We start from the raw sequence: 22843 nt of genomic DNA, 5'->3' as shown, positions 1-22843 counted from the left end.
CAAGGGGTTGTGCCATAGGAGGGGGTTGAGGAGTAGGGGGTGATGGAGGAGTGGACCAGGGTGTCCCGGAGGGAGCGATCCCTACGGAATGCCGATAAGGGGGGTGAAGGGAAGATGTGTTTGGTAGTGGCATCACGCTGGAGTTGGCGGAAATGGCGGAGGATGATCCTTTGAATGCGGAGGCTGGTGGGGTGATAAGTGAGGACAAGGGGGACCCTATCATGTTTCTGGGAGGGAGGAGAAGGAGTGAGGGCGGATGCGCGGGAGATGGGCCGGACACGGTTGAGGGCCCTGTCAACGACCGTGGGTGGAAAACCTCGGTTAAGGAAGAAGGAGGACATGTCAGAGGAACTGTTTTTGAATTATTTTTGAAGTATTATCCATACTTGTCAGATAATGACAAAGGCTGAGGCTCCTCCAGTATTGCACCTGGATCATCTTACCTGCCTTACTCGTGGTCATTTCCTCCTGCCCATGACCACTAACCAGGTCTGTACCACTTTCTGGACCAAGGGATGTGACTGCCTTCAGGATCAAGGACTGGGATTTTCCTGTCCCGCCTTTGACGATAACCACTGCTGGTAGGAGCAGAAAATCCTCGCCAAAGTGTCCAGACAGCTCAACCCCTCGCTGCAATGTCTGTACCTTGGATTAGCTCAACAACAGTGAGCTAAGGTCCTCGAAACATAAACACTCTTTGGCTGTCCAAGGTCACAATGCTCTCCACAAACTCCCATGTGCTGCAGTGGCAGCACATCTATTGTCATGGAGATATTAATCTTTATAATGTTATTGGAAATTATTTTTAAAGTGGAATTGTAGTAGGATCTGCACCTATGTGTGTCTTAACTGGATTAAAGCCAGCTAGTCTGGGTGCTTTGAGGTATAGTAGTTTGAGCTGTTAATTACAGAAACTTAAGGTTAGAAGGTAAAGAGTGCATTTACATTTGTGGAATAAACCATTCAAAAGAATGGGTAAAACCTAGCTAGGAGACACCAAGCAATGTGTTTATATTACTAATAAAATTGGTGGAATGAAAGGATTATTGTTAGGAGAGCTAAGATTAAAAAAAAACCTAGTAATACAATGGAAAATTTACATTCAAAGGAAATGCTAGGTATAACCAGAAAGGAGTTTGTGTGTGTAAGTCAGAGACATTTAAGATCTAACCAACCTGTAAGCCTACAACGGTGCCTGCAAAGGAACTAAATTGAAAGGAACCTCATTTTGAATCCGTAAGGTCAAATGTGCTTTGCCTGGTGTCTGTTTAAAGTCTATAGGTTATTGTTACCTTAGGGATGATTTACCTGGGAGTGATTCATTTTGGGATTTGTTTAAAATTTATGGTAGTAATTTGTAGACATGAGTACATGTTTAATTTGGTGTAAATTAATAAATGTTTAACTTAGTTTTATATACAAAAACTCTTGAGGCTTGGTGGTTTTATTCCGGAATTCAGAGCTGCATCTCAAACATACCAATTGAAAATATAGGTTATGACAGTTGTTTAAGTTTCCCTCTGAGATTTAAATAACTCAGTCTTTCCCAACTACTGTGTCATAACACTATTGTGCCAATCCTATAAAACATTGTTTACTTAATTATTTAAAATATGTACTAAATCAACTTAATTGATATGTTTTAGTATAGTAACTATTTATTTTTCCTCATGTAAGTTATAGGTAGATGAAATTTTTACCTGTAACATGAAACACTGCAAGTATTGGAGGCAAAAGGCAACACCTCCCACGCTCCCTGCACCAAATTCCCAAGAACTAAATTCTCAATTTCTGTTTGTGATTCAAGCAGAAGTTCTATAACCATTTTATGCTGATCAGTCTATCTCAGCAGACACTGAGGCAATAGCAGCATCAGGGAAACTAAAATTCCACTAAAATTTGGGTGGGGTATTAGATGATGAACAAATACCAAAGGTAAAAAACAATCCAATGAAAAACGCTGACTGAATTTGTTGTACCTGACTGCTGGATTGGGTTATTATCATGAAATTTGTTTAGAAGCACACATTACCCAATCATGAACTACCTGTGGAACATCTGTTTGAGACCAATACAACTGACAATAATGGATAGTGTTAACAATAATTGGTTCAAGCTATTTGCCCGATTAAATAATTGCCCAATTTAGAAGTGAATGGTTTTAATGGTGGGGACCGTGCTGGTTTCCTCTGGCAAAGAAGGTATTAGTGACCTGCTTGATGTAGCTGTGCACTGAAGACTGGGAGATACAGCAGATGTTCCCTGTAGCAGCCTAGAAGGAGCCTCTCTGTGGTTCATCTGCCATTTGTCCTAGTTTTTTCTGGCTCCTGCTGCTCCTTTTCCTCCAACTGTTAATCCATTCAAAGAAGTGAAGCAAAACAAACACAATAAACAGTGAGTGCTTAATCATGGTAGGCAAGGGTAAAAATCAGAAAGAAGGAAACTAGAAACTCAGAACTACCTAAGAAATGCATTAGTCACAATGGCACACAAATCCAATGACCCAAGTAGCTAACAGTTGAGTGCTTTTTTAACTTCAGCTTCTAGTTCTTTTTTAAATTCTTTCATCAGATGTGAGCATTGCTGGCTAGGTCAACATTTATTGCTGATCCCTAATTGCCCTTGTGAAGGTGGTTGTGCATCACTTTCTTGAACTGCTACAGTCCATCTGGTATAGGTACATCCACGGTACTGTTAGGATGAGAGTTCCAGGATTTTGAGCTATTGACATTAAAGGAACAATGATATAGTTCCAAATGAGAATGGTGGTGGCTTGGAGGGGAACTTTTAGGTGGAAGTGTTCCCATGCATCATCTACCCTTGTCCTTTGAGGTAGTACCATTTGCAGGTTTGGAAGGTGCTGTTGAAGGAAGCTTAGCGAGTTGTTGAAATGCACCTTGTAGATAGTACACACTGCTGCTACTGTACTTCGGTGATGGAGAGAGTGAATGTTTAAGGTGGTGGATGGGCTGCCGATCAAACAGGTTGCTTTGTCCTGTATGGTGTCGAGCTGCATCATCCAGGCAAGTGGGGAGTATTCTATCACATTCCTGACTTGTGCCTTGTAGATGGTGGACAGGTTTTGGGGAGTCAGGAGGTGAGTTGCTCGACACACAATTCTCAGCCTCTGGCTGTTCTTGTAGCCATGGAATAGTAAAATCTGTATGCATATGCGGGGAATGAGTGATGCTGGTTAATCAAAAATGCCAGTTAATGCAGTGTTTACCAATGAGATACAGTGCAATATTTGCAGCGTGAACTAATATGCAAGTACTCAGAAAGTAAAAAACAGTATTCTTTTTACTTCTAATCTTCAACAGTACATTAACACATAAATTAAAGTATAAAATAATACAGTATACAGGTACAAATACTGGATAACTTCATAATTGCTTTCAGTTGGTAAAGTTATGATTCATATTCGGGGAACATAGAAATTACGGTTAGCAGAGAATTCCATTTGGTATCATGCCACATAATACAAAGTTTACTGTATTAAATGGCAAGTCCAGTTCAGTTTCTGGTTAATAGTAATCCCCAGGATGTTGATAATGGGGGCTTCAGCAATAGCAATGCCATTGAATTTCAGGGGGAAATGGTTAGATTCTCTCTTGTTGGAAACTTTCATTGACTGGCACTGGTGTGGTACAAATGTTACTTGCCACTTATTAGCCAAGCCTGGACCTTGCTTAAGGCTTGCTGCTTTTTGGCACAGGCTGCTTCAGTATCTGAGGAGTGGTGAATAATACTGAACACTGTGCAATCATCAGTGAACATTGCCAGTTGTGAACTCATAATGGAATGAAGGTCATTGTTGAAACAGCTGAAATTGCTGGGCCTAGGATAGTACCCTGATAAACTGAGATGCAGTGTGCTAGAGCTGACATAATTGGCCTCCAATAACCACAACCATCTTCCTTTCTGCTAGGTATGACTCTAGCTGTAGATTCCTTTGACTTCAATTTTCCTGGTGCTCTTTGATGCCACACTCAATCAAATACTGCCTTGATATCAAGGGTAGTCCCTCTCACCTCAAACCTGGAATTCAGTTCTTGTGTCCATATTTAGACCAAGTTTCCAATGAGGCCAGGAACTGAGGGGCCCTGGTGGAAACCAAATGGAGCATCAGTGAGCAGGTTATTGATGAGAACTGCTGCTTGATAGCACTGATAGCACAGTCAATGACACTTTCCGTCACTTTGGTGATGATTGAAAGTAGACTGATGCAGTGGTATTGGCTGAGTTGGATTTGTCTTGCTTTTAATGGACAGGACATATATGGGAAGTTTTCCACATTGTCTGGTAGATGTCAGTGTTGTAGCTGTAATAGAATAGCTTTGTTAGCTGCATGACATTGTGGCAGAGTGGCACCATTGGATCCTTACTTGATTTGTTCATGAGACACCTGTTTCTTACAAACAACTTCATTTTTGACCTGAGTCAGTACCTCAGTAAAAATCGTGGTCAGCAAGTTTCCAATGGATAAGGGCTGTTAAGTTGATTTTCCTGATTTTAGTTGTCAGGTTGGGTTAAAATCAAGGCCATTATCTCCATGTAGAACAGACTGTTTTTGGCTAGCTGCTTTTGGTTTGATATAAAGCTTATCCAATGGATTATATGTAAAACCTGGCGATGAAGCAGTGGAATATCAAAAAGTCTTAGGAGGACTGTCACAGACTGATCAACTAGAAAGATATAAATAAAATTTGCAAATTACATGCCTCGGTAGTTTGCACCATACTGTGCTGGCGCTGTCGGTAAGCTGTCATTAGTAATGTTATGAAGCCTTAGAGCTTTTAAGGCTTCATTTGTCTCTGCTGTTTTGAGGCTGATAATTCAGTTTTGAGCTTCAGTCTTGTCTAATCTGCTTTTGCTGTAGATTGCCTTCCAGTCATGGATGTGTCCAACAACACTGAGCTTGTCAAATTCAAAAAAATAAACAACAACTTGTTAGGCTTGACGGGGGGGCATTGTGATGATGTATCATTGTGCTGTGCCGTGCAGTGGTCTCCTGCTGATATATTACTATGATTAAACACATAATGAGTTTTCATTTCAAACTCGTTCAGCAAGTATTTGATCAGAGGGAGGAGAGGTAAATTAGAAGGCAAGTCAGCTTCAGTTACTCTATCAACAAATGACTGTATTTGGAGCAACTCCAACAGAAGACCAAGCTTAGCCAAGCACCACATGAACCAAAGAATGGAGCAATGCTCAATGAATCTTAAAGAGGGGAAGAAACATAACTACAAAATGAAGAGGAATAATACAGATAAAAATGGTTTTGTTACATCCTTAGATACAATATAAGAGATTTTTTTTTCAGTGTACCATTGAATCTTACATGAGGTGATATTTGGCTGGCTTCTAGCATCCTGACAAGGATTTTCCTTTCAAAGTGATGGAGGGGGAGGGGGGGATATTTAATCAAGCCTAATATGGATGAATGCATTTAGACTTTACGAAGGACGTCAGGGCCTTGGAATAGTTATGGAGGATATTTACCAGGGTGACATCAGTGATGAAGGACTTCAGTTATGTGGAGCGCTTGAAGAAGCTGAGACTGTTCTCCTTAGAGCAGGAAAGATTAAGGGAGGACCAATAGAGGTGTTCAAAATAATGAAGGTTTTTGATAAGAGCAATTGGGGAGCATCTGTTTCCTCTGACTGATATGTCAGTAACTAGAGGGCATTTAAAGTAATTGGAAGAAGGACTAGAGAGTAAATTAGGAGAACATATTTCACACATTTGGCAGGACTTTACTCTTGCCCAGTGGGATATTACGGTCTCGCTGAAATGAATGGATATTTAAATGGTTCACCGTATCCGCCGGGGAAAGACACGCTGTGGCGGGCTGTAAAATCCTGGCCTTAGGGTAGTTAAGACCAAGTACACATTATTTAAAGGTATGGTGAAATAAGATTCCATAGGGGTACTTTCAAAAGGCCACTGAATATTTATTTGAAGCAGGATAATTTGCAGTGTTATGGGGCATTAGCTGGGCTGTGGGACTAAATTTGACAGCTCTTTCATAGGAGTGACAGGCTGAATGATTTCTTTCAGTGTTGTAATGCTCTTTGATTCCATGAAATTATACATTAGTGACAGGAAAGTGACATAAGATGTATTTCCTGTCCTTAATACCAGAGCAATGTTGAATGCTAGGAATATCACTGCAGATATCCCATAACGTTACTCACAGTTAGTTGGACTATTCATTTTTTTTATAAGATCAGCAATGTTTATGCTATGTGGTGGATAACACTCATGCCTAAAATTCCGCTACCACCCATCTGCTTCATGTCATCCCCGCTAGTTTTTGCTGGGAGTCACATACGACTTCCATTTGCTCCCACCTAATCAACTAATTCAGGTATTCTGCAATGCTGACTAATGGGATTGGGTGCCATAGAGTGGCAAAAAGGATCACCCTCCTCACAAGTGCCTCTCCTGCAGCACCCTAAAACAGGAAAAGTAGCTCAACTATAGATTACAAAAGAAATTAAGGATCGTATTAGACACACAAAGAGGGGACATATAAAATTGCCAGAAAAAGCAGCAAGCCGGAGAATTGGGAGAAGTTTAGATTTCAGCAAAGCTGAACAAAAAGATAGATCAAGAAGGGGAAAATGGAGTATGAGAGGAAATTTGCAGGAAACATTAAAAACTGACTATAAAAGCTTCTATAAATATGTGAAGAGAAAAAGATTAGCAAAGATAAATGTAGGTCCCTTACAGTCAGGAACAGGGGAAATTATAATGGGGAACAAAGAAATGGTAGAAGAATTGAACACATATTTTGATCCTGTCATCACAAAAGAGGACACAAATAATTTCCCAGAAACGTTAGGGAACCAAGGGTCTAGTGAGAGGGAGGAATTGAAGAAAATTAATATTAGTAAAGAAATGCTGCTAGACAAATAATAAGACCATAAGACATAGGAGCAGAAATTAGGCCATTCAGCCCATCGAGTCTGCTCAACCATTCAATCATGGCTGATAGGTTTCTCAACCCCATTCTCCCGCCTTCTCGCTGTAACCCTTACCAATCAAGAACCTATCTATCTCGGTCTTAAATACACTCAATGACCTGGCTTCCACAGCCTTCTGTGGCAATGAATTCCATAGATTTACCACTCTCTGGCTAAAGAAGTTTCTCCTCATCTCTGCTCTCTAAGGTCTTCCCTTTACTCTGAGGCTGTGTCCTCGGGTCCTAGTCTCTCCTACTAATGGAAACATCTTCCCCACGTCCACTCTATCCAGGCCTTTCAGTATTCTGTAAGTTTCAGTCAGATACCCCCTCATCCTTCTAAACTCCATCGAGTATAGAACCAGAGTCCTCAAACGTTCCTCATATGTTAAGCCTTTCATTCCTGGGATCGTTATCGTGAACCTCCTCTGGACCCTCTCCAGGGCCAGAATATCTTTCCTGAGATACGGGGCCCAAAATTGCTCACAATATTCTAAATGTGGTCTGACCAGAGCCTTATAAAGCCTCGGCAGCACATCCCTGCTTTTATATTCTAGTCCTCTCGAAACAAATGCCAACATTGCAATTGCCTTCCTAACTACCGACTCAACCTACAAGTTAACCTTAAGAGAATCCCAAGTCCCTTTGCACTCCAGATTTCTGAATTTTCTCCCCATTTAGAAAATAGTCTATGCCTCTATTTTTCCTACCAAAGTGCATGACCTCACACTTCCCCACGTTGTATTCCATTTGTCACTTCTTTGCCCATTCTCTTAACCTGTCCAAATCCTTCTGCAGCCTCCCCGCCTCCTCAATACTACCTGTCCCTTCACCTATCTTTGTATCATCTGCAAAGTTAGCCAGGATGCCCTCAGTTCCTTCATCTAGATCATTAATGTATAAAGTGAAAAGTTGTGGTCCCAACACTAATCCCTGCGGAACTCCACTAGTCACCGGCCGCCATCCTGAGAACGACCCACTTATCCCCACTCTCTGCCTCCTGCCAGACAGCCAATCTTCTATCCATGCTAGTACCTTGCCTCTAACACCATGGGCTCTTATCTTTCTGAGCGGCACCTTGTCAAAGGCCTTCTGGAAGTCCAAGTAGATAACATCCATTGGCTCTCCTTTGTCTAACCTACTCGCTACCTCCTCAAAGAATTCTAACAGATTTGTCAGGCATGACCTCCTCTTGATAAAACCATGCTGAATTTGCCCTATTTTACCATGCACTTCCAAGTATTCTGAAATCTCATCCTTAATAATGGACTCTAAAATCTTACCAACGACCGAGGTCAGGCTAAATGGCCTGTAATTTCCCGTCTTTTGCCTCACTCCCTTCTTAAACAGGGGAGTTACATTAGCGATTTTCCAGTCCTTTGGGACCCTCCCTGACTCCAGTGATTCCTGAAAGATCACTACTAATGCCTCCACTATCTCTTCAGCTATCTCCTTCAGAACTCTGGGGTATAATCCATCTGGTCCAGGTTATTTATCCACCTTCAGACCTTTCAGTTTTCCTAGCACCTTCTCCTTGGTAACGGCCACCATAATCACCTCTGCCCCCACCGACTATCTTGAACATTGGGGATGTTACTCATGTCTTCCACCATGAAGACTGATGCAAAGTATCTATTCAGTTCCTCCGTCATTTCTTTGTTCCCTACTACTACTTCTCCAGCGTCATTTTCCAGCAGCGAAATGTCCACTTTTGCCTCTCTCTTACCCTTTATATATCTAAAAAAACTCATGCAATCTTCTTTTATATTACTGGCTAGTTTACCCTCATATTTAATCTTCTCCCTCCTTATTTCTTTTTTAGTCGTCCTCTGTTGGTCTTTGTCGGCTTCCCAATCCCCTGGATTCCCACTGCTCTTTGCCACATAGTATGCTTTCTCTTTAGCTTTTATGCTGTCCCTGACTTCCCTTGTCAGCGATGGTTGCCTCGTCCTCCCTTTAGTATGCTTCTTCTTCCTAGGGATGAATTTTTGCTGTGGATCCCAAATTACTCCCAGAACCTCCTGCCATTGCTGTTCCACTGTCTTCCCTGCTAGGCTCATCTCCCAGTCAATTCTGGCCAGCTCCTCCCTCATGCCTCTGTAGTTGCCTTTATTCAACTGTAATACCGTTACATCTGATTCCAGCTTTTTCCTCTCAAAATTGCAGGGTAAATTTCTATCATATTGTGGTCACTTCCTCCTAAGGGTTCCTTCACCTTAAGCTCCCTTATCAAATCTGCCTCATTACACATCACTAAATCTAGAATTGCCTGTTCCCTAGTGGACTCCACCACAAGCTGCTCCAAAAAGCCATCTCGTAGACATTCCACAAATTCCTTTTCTTGGGATCCACTACCAACCTGATTTTCCCAGTCTACCTGCATATTGAAATTCTCCATGATCACTGTAACCTTGCCTTTCTTACACGCCTTTTCTATCTACTGGTGTATCTTGTGCCCCACATCCTGACTACTGTTTGGAGGCCTGTACATAACTCCCATTATGGTTTTTTTTACCTTTGCGGTTCCTCAACTCTGCCCACACAGTTTCTACATCATCCGACCCTACGTCATTTCTTGCTATCGATTTAATTTCATTTCTTACTAACAAAGCAACCCCATCCCCTCTGTCAACCTGCCTATCTTTTCGATAGGATGTATATCCTTGGATATTTAGCTCCCAGTCCTGATCCCCTTGCAGCTATGTCTCCGTGATAACCACCACATCATACCTGCCAATTTCAATCTGCGCCACAAGCTCATTTACCTTATTTTGTATACTGCGTGCATTCAGATACAACACCTTCAGTCCTGTATTTCCCGTCCCCTTTCTCATTGCTGTCCCTTTATCTGATGTGCTTGAAGTTAGATTCCTAGCCTTTTCCAAACACTCTCCTATTTTGTGTTCTGGGGACTTTAATAGCCTCTCCTGGACTCTCCTTTCTTTTCAGTTTTTCATAATTTTCCATGAAGTTGAATCCACACCCCCAACATGCTAACCGGCTGCTTTGTTTCCCAGTAGTCATACTTCTTGGAGTTTTACCCTTCCCTCACCCCCCCAACTTTCTAGTTTAAAGTCCTGTTGACCACCCTATTTACCCTTTTCGCTAGAACATTTGTCCCAGATTGGTTCAGGTTGAGACCGTCCCAATGGTACAGACCCCTCCTGTTCCAATACTGATGCCAGTGCCCCATGAAATGGAACCCCTCTTTCCCGCACCACTCCTTCAGCCATGTATTTATTTCACTTATTCTCGAGTCCCTATGCCAATTTGCATGTGGGTCGGGTAGTAATCCGGAGATTATAATGCTTGAGGACCTACATTAAAGGGATTAAAGGCTGAAAAATCCCCAGCGCCTGATAATCTACATCCCAGAGTACTAAAGGAAGTGGCCCTGGAAATATTGGATGCATTGGTGGTCATCTTCAAAAATTCTATAGACTCTGGAGCATTTCCTACAGATTGGAGGGTGGCAAATATAACCCCACTATTTAAAAAAAGGAGGGAAAAAAGCAGAATTACAGACCAGTTAGCCTAACATCAGTAGTGGAGAAAATGCTAGTCCATTATAAAAGACGTGGTAACAGGACACTTGGAAAGCATTAAAAAGATTAGACAAAGTCAGCATGGGTTTATGAAAGGAAATCATGCATAACTAATCTACTGGAGTGTTTTGAGAATGTAACCAGTAGAATAGATAAGGGAGAACCAGTGGATGTGGTGTATTTGGATTTCAAGAAGGCTTTTGATAAGGTCCCACATAAGAGGCTTGGGCAAAATTAAAGCACATGGGATTGGGGGTAATATACTTACATAGGTTGAGAATTGGTTGACAGATTGGAAACAGAGAGTGGGAATAAATGTTTTTTTCCGGATGGCAGATGGTGACTAGTGGTGTACCGCAGGGATCAGTGCTTGGGACCCAGCTATTCATGAGATATATATATATATATATATAAATATATATATATATATATATATAAATGACTTGGATGAGGAAACCAAATGCAATATCTCCAAATTTGCTGATGACACAAAACTGGGTGGGGCTGTGAGTTGTGAGGGGGATGCAAGGAAGCTTCAGGGTGATTTAGACAAGTTGTGTGTGTGGAAAACACATGGCAGATGCAGTATAATGTGGATAAATATGAAGGTATATGCTTCAGTATGAAAAACAGAAAGGCAGAGTATTATTTAAATGGTGATATATTGGGAAATGTGAATGTACAAAGGGATCTGGGTGTCCTTGTGCATCAGTCAATGAAAGTAAACAGCAGGTGCAACAAGCAATTAGGAAGGCAGATGGTATGATGGCCTTCATTGCAAGAGGTTTTGAGTTCAGAAGTAGTGATCTCTTACACCAGTTATACAGGGCCTTGGTGAGACCACACCTGGAGTACTGTGTGCAGTTTTGGTATCCCTACCTAAGAAAGGATATACTTGCCATAGAGGGAGTGCAGCAAAGGTTCACTAGGCTGATACCGGGGATGGCAGGCCTGTTGTATGAGGAGAGATTGGTTCGACTGGGCCTGTATCCACTAGAGTTTAGAAGAATGAGAGGGGATCTGATTGAAACGTATAAAATTCCAACCGGGCTAGACAGACTAGATGCAGGGAGGATGCTTCCCTGGTTGGGTTAGCCTAGAACCAGAACCACAGTCTCAGGATACAGGGCAGACCATTTAGGACTGAGCTGAGGAAAACTTTCTTCACTCAGAGGGTGGTCAGCCTATGGAATTCTCTACCACAGAAGGCTGTGGAGGTTGGGTAACTGAGTATATTCAACAAAGAAATTGATAATTTTTTGGGTATTAGGGGCATCAAGGGGTATAGAGAGAAAGTGGGAATATGGCGTTGAAATAGAGGATCAGCCATGATCATATTGAATGGTGGAGCAGGCTCGAAGGGTCAAATGGCCTACTCCTGCTCCCAGTTTTTAAGTTTACCCTCTTCCTTTCAGCAGTCATCAAAGAGGAGGTTGGATTTTGTGCTTCACTATCAGTTACTTGCCAACTCATACTTGCATCTTAGGTTTCCTTTGACAACATTTTTGTATTTGTTTTCAAAACGTAGGTCAAAATAGCAAGGTTGCATTTATTGCCCATCTCCAGTTCCCCTAAATTTTTGTCTGCCACTTCTTTGTCCTCTCTCTTTCAGCTCTGCCCAAGGCAACTAATGTATTCAGATACCTTTCAAACCTTTCCAAAAGTTTACAGATTTTTTTTAACCACCTTATTTAACACTCTACTTTAACTAGTTCCATTCCATTAAATTTCCCTCACATTTTGCACCCTGTACTGGTTTTATCTGGACCTGGAACTATGCTAATGAATTGATTTTTAAGGCAGACAAACAGCAGGCTTCCATTTGAGTGCCATTTGGTATTACAGTATGATTACAGCTCAGAAGGAGGTTCTTCATGTCTGTGCTGGCTCTCCTAAGGAGCAATTCACCTTGTGCCACCCACCCCTCCCCACATCTTCTCCCTGTAGTCCTGCACATTCTTCCTTTCAGATAATAATCCAATTGTCTCCTGAAGACTTCAGTTGAATCAACCTCCACCACACTTTCAGGCAGTGCATTCTAAATCCTAACCACTTGCTGCCTGAAAAGTTTTTCCTCATGTCTCCATTACTTCATTTGCCAATTACTTTTAAATCTGTGACCTCTGGTTCTCGATCTTTCCAGCAATGGAAACAATTTATCCCCATCTACTCTGTCCAGACCCCTCATGATTTTGAATACCTCTATCAAATTTCCTCTCAACATTCTCTTCTCCAAGGAGAATAGTCCCAACTTCTCCATTCTATGTACGTAACTGAACTTCCTCATTCCTGGAACCATTTTCATTAATCTTTTATGCGTTCTCTCTAATGCCTTCACATTTTTCCTGAAGTGTGACACCCAAAACTGGATGCAATACTCCAGCTGAGGTTGAACCAGTGTTCTATAGAAGTTCAACGTAGCTTCCTTGCTTTTGTCCTCAATGCTCCTATTAATAAAACCTAGGATGCTGTATACTATATTAACCACGCTCTCAACCTGCCTTGACATTTTGAATGATTTATGCACAAGTACACCATATTGCTGCCATCTCCCAGTCAGATGATTATGGATTAAGCCCTATTGCAAGGTTTGAGCACAATCTAGTCTGTCACTTCAGTACAGTACTGAGGCACTGCTGTATTGTTAGAGGATGAGATATTAAACAGAGGTCTGGTCTGCATATTCTGGTGGATGAAAATGATCCCACTCCACTTTGCAAAGGGGAAGGGGTTCTGTGAGGCTATGGTCAACATTTCTCCATCAACCAACACCATCAAAAGCAGATGTTCCTCCCTGAAACCTTGCTGCATTGAAATTCAATGTTGGCATTTCCTAAATGGCACCACTGACTTCAGTAGTTCATGAAACTGTACTTATATTAGAAAATTAGACCTCCACTGAGTAAGCCAGAACTCTAACATTGGTGCTGAATTGTTACTTCTCCATTATACAGAAATATTTAATGCCCACAGGTCTGCTGTGGATGAAGAAAACTAATCATTATCTTCCCTCTGGCAATAACAGTGATAAACCTTGGTATATTTTTAAAATTTATGTACAATAATATGAAAACAAGAGTTTTGTGCTAGCAGCTGCTTGTTATCAGCTGTATTGTGCTTGTTTATGTATGTTCTACATTTATGTTAAGACAGGTAAAATCACAAGATCTAATAATAATTATGTTTTTTGCTGTGATACTTGCTCGGCAGCCTAAGGTGGTACTATAGTAGTGCAATTAATTTAGTTCAAAATTTCTGTACTTGTACTCTATCATGATGTATGTGGGATAGCCAACAGAAAAACCTATAAATGCCTTCATTTACTGCATGTAACACAAGTTACTGTTTGGACGCTTCAACTTTACAAACAAATCCTCATGACACTGGAAATGACAGTTTCTGAATGGATCTCAGTGATAAGAAAATCACATAGTTAATTCATTGGAACTCTGTGAAAGTGTTTAGTTAACAACGCAATTTGATTGAATCATAATTTTCTTTTAACATGTCAATGTGTCATTGGTCAATCTGAACAGGTGATCCGGAAAGGAGAGGTGAGCTGCTGCTGGACCTGTACCCCATGTAAGGAAAATGAGTTTGTCTTTGATGAGTACACCTGCCAGGCTTGTACCCTAGGCTCTTGGCCAACTGACGATCTCAGAGGTAAGAGCTGACACTGTTTCTACCTTAACAACCTGTGGCCAAAGCCAAAACTGTCTTGGGTATTGCAAATTTTGAGTAGCATTAGTACAGTGATATGGTAATGTAAGCCAACTCTTTATGAATTAACACAACTGAATAACATTCTTAAATTATTTCCACACATTAAATGTGACAGATATGACCTGACCTGAGCTCCATGGCTTATTATTTTGTCTGAGTTCATGATTAAGTTTAAAATGTTAATCTACAAATGATGGATGATTTCAACCTGTAATGTCAGAAGGAAATCAATACATGAATTATTTAGTTCAGCGATATAAATTAATGACTGAGCATGAAAACCAAATATATCAATTGAAACAATTGCTTACTAAAAATAATTAAAACAGTCGCAATTAATAAAAAATAAATACATTTCAGAGGAAAAACAATCCAAGGTCTATGACTGTAGCAGTCCAAAAGAGGAAGAGCCCTGAATTTGCAGTGTTTTTGATGGCAAACTGTCAGTGAACTGTCATTAGTTCTCTGAAACTGACCATATCTTCAGATTTAAGTGCAGATTAGCCCGGAAATCCTGAGAATTTGTGGTCTACTGCTCACAGCTCCAGCCACAGGCTGTGCTATGAAACCCACCACCCCATCCCCACTCCCTCCTGATGCCCTGAACCAGTAATCCGTGAAATCAGTTGATGTAGCAAAAGCCTCCCCTTTTTGTTGTCATTTCACTTTTAGAAGCCCCATAAAAAGTTGCCTTTTCCCGTTCAATCAGGTGCGACTGGATTTTCGAAAAAAGTCTGAATAATAACTATTGTTGAACAACAAAGTTATTGCTGATAAAATATTTTGATATTTGTGCAGTGTTGTTAAATATCTCCAGTATGATTCAATACTAGATCTTTTAAACTACATTTCTTTAAACAATATTTTTTATTGCTGAAAAAAGAGACATGCTGTTGAAGCATTTTGTCTTGCACTCATCAAGACAGATTCACAAGAATACCAATTGTAAAGGGAACAACAATTTATACTGCATGAGAAGAAAGTACTTATTGGTTGGAAAATGCACTCTGCTTGGTAGAGGCATTGCCATAGAGAATGTATCAGGGAACAGTTAAGTTCAAATTAAAACCAGGCAAGTCAACTCTGATTGGTCAAGGCATTGCCATGGGGACTCCTTTTTTAAAAAATTATTCATTCATGGGATGTGGGCATCGCTGGCCAGGCCAGCATTTATTACACACTCCTAGTTGCTCCCTAGATCAGATGGCATTTAAGAGTCAACCACATTCCTGTGGATCTGGAGTCACATGTAGGCCAGACCAGGTAAGGACGGCAGATTTCCTTCCCTAAAGGACATTAGTGAACCAGATGGGCATTTACAACAATCGACAATGGTTTCATAGTCATCATCAGACTTTTAATCCAGGCTTTTTTTTATTGAATTCAAATTCTGCCATGGCATGGTGGGATTTTAACCCAGGTCCCCAGAGCATTACCCTGGATTATCACTCCAGCGACAATACCACTATGCTATCACCTCCCCAAAGGTGCAATGTGTGGACATGCTCCTTCTGTCTGCAAAGGACAATAGGAGCATGTCCATGCATTGCACCTTTTCCAACTAAACAAAAGTTTGGGTCATTCCCCATGGCAATGCCTTGACCAATCAGAATTGACCCACCTGGTTTGAATTTAACGAGAGGTTGGCATTTAACTGATGCATTCTCCATGGCAATGACTCTACTAATCAGAGACCACTTGCCAACCAATCATCACTCTTTTCTCATACAGTATAAATTGTTGTTCCCTTTACAGTTGGTATTCTTTTGAATTTGTCCTGATGAGTGAAAGATGAAAAGCCTCAACAACATGTCTCTTTTTTTAGCAATGCCCAAGTTCTGTACTACCAAATGAATATTTTTTAAATTAGTTTTTCTTAATGGTCTAGAATTTCTGGTGAGTGACAAAGCAAGGATATACTAGATCAACTGTTAATTTTAAATCAGAGATTGATACTGTTTGTTTCAGCTGAACATGTTAAGGGATTTGGGGCAAAGATACGGTGCTGGATTTTATGGGAGTTGCCGCTTGCTCACCCCCCCCACCCCATTAGAAAACTTACTTGTAAGATGACCAGCTTTAAAAAAAAGGCTGCCCTGCAATAATAAAATGCCAGGGATGGCCTTAATGAGGTGAGAGCAGGACTTCCGCACTTCAGGGATAGGAATTCCTACCCTCGAGAGTTTCCAGCCAATCTGATTGTGTCAGGCAGCTGAGTAATCCCGGCAGTGCTAAAAGCAAGTAATGGCTGCTGCTAGGACTATAAGGGAGTCCCCGGAAAGAAGTATCATTGATGCCAGATGAAGGTAAGTTGGGGATTTTTGGGCAGGAAGGGATTGGGGACCCTAGGGAGAGGGGGAGAAGAGGGTATCGGAGTCAGCTTTTGGAGACTGGAGGAGAGGCATAAAGGAGGAGTAACATCCTGGAGGGGAGTGCTCTTGATTCACATGGGGCAACCTCTGAAGGAGGTACCCCACTTCATTTGTGCCTTTTCACCATAGATGGTGAAAAGGTAGGATGGCCACTTTTCTCCGCCTTCCACTGCCACCATATTATAGTGGCGGAGGCAGTTTAGGCCGACAGGCTGGCTGATACCTTGCCCACCCACTGTATTATGGGGACAGCCCTGGGGTGGACAGGAACGTGGTTGGCTAACCACCCATCCTATTTGATGTGCACCCCTACCAAAATCACACCTGGTTGGGGGAGGTCATAAAATTCTCCCGATGGAGTTAGGTCGCACATCAGCCATGATCCCAGTGAATGGCTCAAAGGGTTAAGTGACCTGAAGAATGCAGAGATAATAGAAGCTATGGCCACAGTTTTTCAATGTTCCTTAAATATGAAAACTGGACCAAAGAGTGGTCAAGGTGACACTTTTTTTCAAGAATGAATAGTAAACTGGTAACTATAATCCAGGTAGTCTAATATAAACTCAGAATCCATGATTTGTGATACAATTTCTGACCATTTAGAAATAAATAACACATAATCAAGCTAACATGGATTTGTTAAGGACAAGTTGTGGTCTGACAAATTGAGCATATATTCCTGAAGAAATGACCAATTGGATGGATAAAGGGAATAGAATAGATGTAGTGTATATGGATGTTCAAAATGCATTTGATAATTTTCTCATAGGAGAAATTACTAAAACATAAAAGGAAAGATAGAAAGTTAAGTGATAGACTATAAAAAAAGGTTTAGTGCATTGAGTGTTACTTACATTGCAGAAGGATTGGGGTTGGTGTACCAGAATAATCAGCATTGGTCACTTTTTTTCTCAGTAAACATAAATAATTTGGACCTGGATATAGGAAACACAATTCTGAGCTGAGAAAATATCAGAAAATTGAGGAAGTTTTGCAACAACACGGAGCATTGTGAATGATGTTAGGAAGTCTTAGGCAGGTTAGCAGAATGCGTGGATAGGTGGCAAAAGCAATTTGATATTGATCTGTAAGATGATATATTTTTGGTGGATAAAAAAGTAATGGGGGTACAAATTCAGTGGAAACATCTGAGGATTGTGAGTAAATGGACCAGCCTTAGAGTTCATATACATCATTTCCTGAAGTTGTGAGTGCAGATAGATAAAACCATACAAAAGGCCAGGAAAGATTGAACAGGCTGGGGTTGATTCTTCTGGGAAAGAGAAGACCGGGAGGGGATCAGATGGAAGCCTTTAAAATTTTGAAGGGGTTCAATAAGTTGGATGTGAAGAAATTGTTTCTCGAGTAAAGAATTAAAATGTAATTCTTTGCACAGAAAATGGTGAGAATGTGAGACTCATTACTGCATGGTGTGGCTGAAGTATTTAAGGGGATGCTTAATGCATGCATGAGGGAAAAGTGAATAGAGGGACAGGATGGGAAAAGGTAACTAGGGTGGAAAGATGTTCGTATGGAACACAAGCATGGGCCACTCAGGCCAGATGGCCTGTTTCCGTCTTGTAGATTCTATTTAATTTTGGGTTTTATAAATAGGAGCAAAGAATACAATTAAATATTAAAGTGATAATATTTAAAAGTAGTAAAGACGTAATGGCATATTTAGGCAAAATACCAGTTAGCCCACAGATAGAATACTATGTGCAGTTTTGGTGCCTCATTATAGAAAAGACAAGACATTAAAGCCAAATTCAGCATGCATACATTCAACAGGTTATTGCCAGAAATGGAAACCAGAGTTATGAGAAGAGATTTGAAATGCTTGGATTCCAGTGAAGCGGAGAAGGTTTAAGAGGAAATTTAAGCGAGGATTTTTAAAAAAAACAATTATGAAGGGCTTTGATAGAGTGAAAAAAGAAAGACTCTTTCCTTTGGTTGTGGAGTCAGTAATGACAAGTCATCAATTTAAAATTATTACCTAGTGATTGAAGAAAGAAACTAGGAGAATGTATTTACACAGAGCACTGCTGGAGCATGGAAAGCTTTGTCACAAGGAGCAGTTGAGTCAGACAGCATTGCATCTTTAAAGGAATGTTGTACAAATATTTGAAACAAAGATCAATACAGGGCTATGGAAAGAAAGCAGGGCAATAGGATTAATTTTAGATTGCTACAGTGAAGAGCTGGCACAGACATGTTGAGCCTCCATCTATGCTGAAAATTTCCATGATTGTGTAGTAATACCTTTGAAGGATTTTTGGATAGGGTGATTGGGTTAAATATGATTGGGTAGAATTTTTTATCTTTGAATACAATTGGAAAGAAAACTGAAGTTGAAGAGAAATGTTTCGTACAATATAATTGGTAAATAGTAAGAGTAGAAAATAACCAAATAGAAAACAGGAAGACACAAAAAATGAAGAAGACATATAGCGGATATTTTTAACTTTTATCTCCAACCATAAAGTAGTTGGTAGCAAATCAGCCGTTTATTTTAAACCTATACCACATTGATTTTCCATTAATTTCAATCAGGAAAACCGGGAGTGGCGCAAAATTAGCTCCTGGTTTACTATCACACACATTCTTCTTAATTCTCTCCTTCCTCATTGAGGTAATTTTAATTTTAAATAATGATTACTATTTAAGTTATCTAAAGTTAAAATTACCCCATTAATCAGTGAGGAAGAAGAGAATAAATGGCTTTGGTGCATACAGTACTGTAATATTGATAACAAATGTGAATTTTATTATAAGTCATCCTAATCATGCTATATCTACTATTTGAAACTTGTGAAATAAATAACAAGCTACTTAACTGGTAGCAACAGCCAAAAGGGCATCATTCTAGCTTATTATTTGCAAACCTCATAGTTGCGGCAATGTGCCAATAGCCAGAATTTTCGGGTCGGCGAGTAGGGGCGGGGCATGCTCGCCAACGCGTAAAATGACACGTGGTGACATCGGGCATGCGTCTCGACATCACTGCACGTCATTCAGGTTTTTAGATCGGCAGGCACGCACCCATGTCGGCTGCGTGCCCGCCAAATGGTCAAAGGCCTATTAGGGCTATTTAAATAGTAATTAAAACACTTAACGGAGCTGCCCGTCCAACCTTAAGGTTGGATGGGCAGGCAAAGAGCCCAGGCGGCCTTCACATTTATCATAGAACCTCATCCATGGGAGGGATGAGGTTTCATGAAGGTATTTAAAGTTTTATGAAAATTTTTAATAACATTCATGGGCATGTCCCAGTTCATGTGACACTTTCACATGAGGGGACATTTCTTAATGTTTTTCTTTATTAAAATTTTCAGAACTTCAATTAATCTCCCTGAGGCAGCTCTTTGCATGCGCAAAAGAGCGCACTCCCCGACTCAGGCAACCCCACAACGCCCGCACAGGGAGCACCCAGCGCTTCCGGGTGCGCGTCATACTGGGCAGGCCTTAATTGGCTTGCCCATGTAAAATGGCGGCACCCAACCGATTGGGGGGGCACTGCTCGGCTACGCGCCCGCCTGCGCCCACCCCCACCCCCAACCCCCGCACAAGAAAATTCTCCCCATAGGGAAAGGGTCAATCAGAAAATTATGGATAACACAGAATTCAGGATTTGACCACCTTGGACCATCCTATGGAGTTTTAACTCCACAGCGTCTGTATGACATCATCAATCAGCTCCCCACCCAGAGTCCAGCCTGTTTGATAGACTTCGCCTAAAGTCAGGCAGGGAGCTAGTTGATGAGGGCCACAGAAACCGGTAAGTCTGCAACCATGGGGGTGTGAGATGGGGTCAGGATTGAAGGATTGGGAAGAGGAAGGGGTTCAATCAGGAGGGAAGTGGAGGCAATGCAAGGGGGAATGAGGTGGGTCAATTGGTGGGGTCGGGGAGATGTGTTGATCAGGGGTGGAGGAGCAGGGTGCAATCAGATGGTTTGCTGATCTTAGAAAGGAGGTCAGGGTCTGAGGGGTGGCTGGTGGTGGGCAGAGGAGGGGAGGGCGTCAGAGATTTGGTAGATGATTGGAGGCCAGGTGGTCAGGGAATATCAGAGGCTTGATGATTGGGCTTTGCGAGATCATAGGCCCCATGATGGGATCAGGGGCCTTGGGGGGAACGTTGTAGGTGGGGTGCTTGATTATACAGACTTCTCAAGCACATATCTGGATCCAGGAGATAAGTATAAAGGCACTACTTTGTAAATCATAAATCAATTAAGCTGCTGTCGGGAAACACAGCCAACAACAGTTAAAGTTGAAATACTACTGAGGTTCACAGCCTTATTATCATATTTAAAGTCCCAACTCACCCCTTTGCAGGAAGTTAAATGCACCCAAGCCCTCACCCCCATACGCCTTCAGGATCAACTAAAGCTGGAAATGAGCAGGTTAAATGTGGGTTTGGGTTGGAGACAGATCTCTCAGACTTTAACCCACACAACCCAAACCCACCTGTTTCTTCATGTTAAAACCTACTGCGTACGGTCAGTTAGCAACAGGAGAGCAGCAAACGGCTATCCATGACATTGAGGAGTGCATATCATGTGATACACAATACATCACGTATGCGACACGCTGGTTGGATCAGCGTGCCCTTTCCAGTCAGCTGTTATTTGCATATTTGTATGTATCGGTGGGCATACAAGTGTTCGATAAGATCTCACTGGTACACAATGCAGCAGATCTACCTTATCAGACAGAGCTACCTGGAAATAGTAAAAGAGATTTGCTTCAGAAGACTGCAATTTAGCATGGAGGCAGTAACCGAGCTGGAATATCTCTTTCTAGACACACAGTTCAAGATCTTCATATTGTCCAGCTGGTAATATCAAAATAACCTTAATCTTTAGTGTTGTATGCATCTGGTATCTCCCCAAGGATTGGTGTGGTAAAGCCAAGAGAGAACAAAAGGGTGAAAATTGCCATGAAGAACTAAGTTGCAAAGCCAGCATTACAGCGAGAAAGACTGATGCGTTAGGTATGACAACATTGAGAAAAAGAGCTTGCATTTACAAAGCACCTGTAATGTAAAAAGATGCCCCAAGATGCTTTGCAGAAGTGAAATCAGAAAAAAATTGGTTGCCAAGCCAAAGAAGATATTGGATGCAATTTTCAACCCTTAGTCTACAGCACAACAGGGAGATGGTGCAGAGGCAATGGCGAGGCCAAACTCTGCATCACACCCATTGCCAACTTGGAGTCACATTCCTCTATGTTCCTTGACTGTGAGCTGGCAAATGAACCATTCCTTAATCCTGGCTTGGCTGCAGCCTACCTGTGCCTGGGTGATTCACCTTGTGCTGATCTCAACTCTATACTAGCTTCCAAGGTACATACAATGCCAGAATCTCAGCTGGTGGCTGCAAGTGTTGGTTCAAGTGGTGGGGCCTTTTTTTCAATGTTATCCTGTTTCTCTCTCACTTCCTTCTTAGGCTGTTGTGGCTGGAAGGTAACAGTTCTTCGCTGTCTGAAAGCAGAAACTCAGGAGGTGAAGGTTGGTTTGAGAGAAGGTGAGTAGAGTAGGAAGCAAAAGCTCCATAGTCCCACTATCAACAACTTTCTCATCATGCTAGACGGTAGCATGAGGTGTGCTGGGATTTCAGAAGGGCCTTAAGCAGCCAACACCATCAATGTTCTCAGTGAAGCCAAATGCAATTGACTTTGCCGCATCCTGCCCATGACCCAGAAAACTATTTCTTCCATAGAGCTCAGGGGATGGAGGCATCCTTATTCCCTGTTGGTTCTGCTCTGTTCTGCTTCCTTCAATTGTGTGTTAGCTTGACCTACAAGAGACAGAGGGCAGAATGTCAGTGATTGTGTAGCATTGTGTTTAGGTGATGTGTGGGTCATAGCTGGAGGTCTGTGGAGCTAGCAAGGGATGGGTATGAGGCTGGCAGTATCGGTAGAGGGAAGGTAGAATATCTAGATGTTAGGCTCGAGTCCTGAGCGCAAGGGAGTGCTGCTGGATGAGTGATGGAATGAGGTTCATTGAGCGGCATGAGAGTTTGGTGGTGTGGTGCGTGGGAAATGTCAAGTGAAGATACATTTAATGATGTTGACCGCCCACGTTGAGGTCATTAGAATTCTTGTAGCACTGCTGTCAGGTCCTCAGGTCCAGACTCCAGGAGTTGACCTTCCTGGCCACCTGCTCCCATTCCCTTCTGAGAGTGGTCCTTGAAAGTCTCCTGGCACCTCCATTCTACCCCCCATGGAACTGT

General features: G+C 41.7%; 1 protein-coding gene across 1 annotated transcript in view; it reads left to right on the top strand.

Moving 5' to 3' along the window:
- grm5b (glutamate receptor, metabotropic 5b) overlaps positions 1 to 22843 on the top strand; it is a 700030-nt gene that overhangs the window by 538737 nt on the left and 138450 nt on the right. Inside the window, exon 6 of the mRNA XM_041199276.1 lies at positions 14052 to 14178. Within this exon, the coding sequence (XP_041055210.1) occupies positions 14052 to 14178 (127 nt within the window). The remainder of the gene's footprint in view (positions 1 to 14051; positions 14179 to 22843) is intronic.

The sequence above is a fragment of the Carcharodon carcharias genome, chromosome 11 (genome assembly GCF_017639515.1).
Source record: "Carcharodon carcharias isolate sCarCar2 chromosome 11, sCarCar2.pri, whole genome shotgun sequence".
Classification (NCBI taxonomy): domain Eukaryota; kingdom Metazoa; phylum Chordata; class Chondrichthyes; order Lamniformes; family Lamnidae; genus Carcharodon; species Carcharodon carcharias.
The sequence above is the reverse complement of the archived record's forward strand: the minus strand, read 5'-3'. Positions and strand labels throughout refer to the sequence as shown.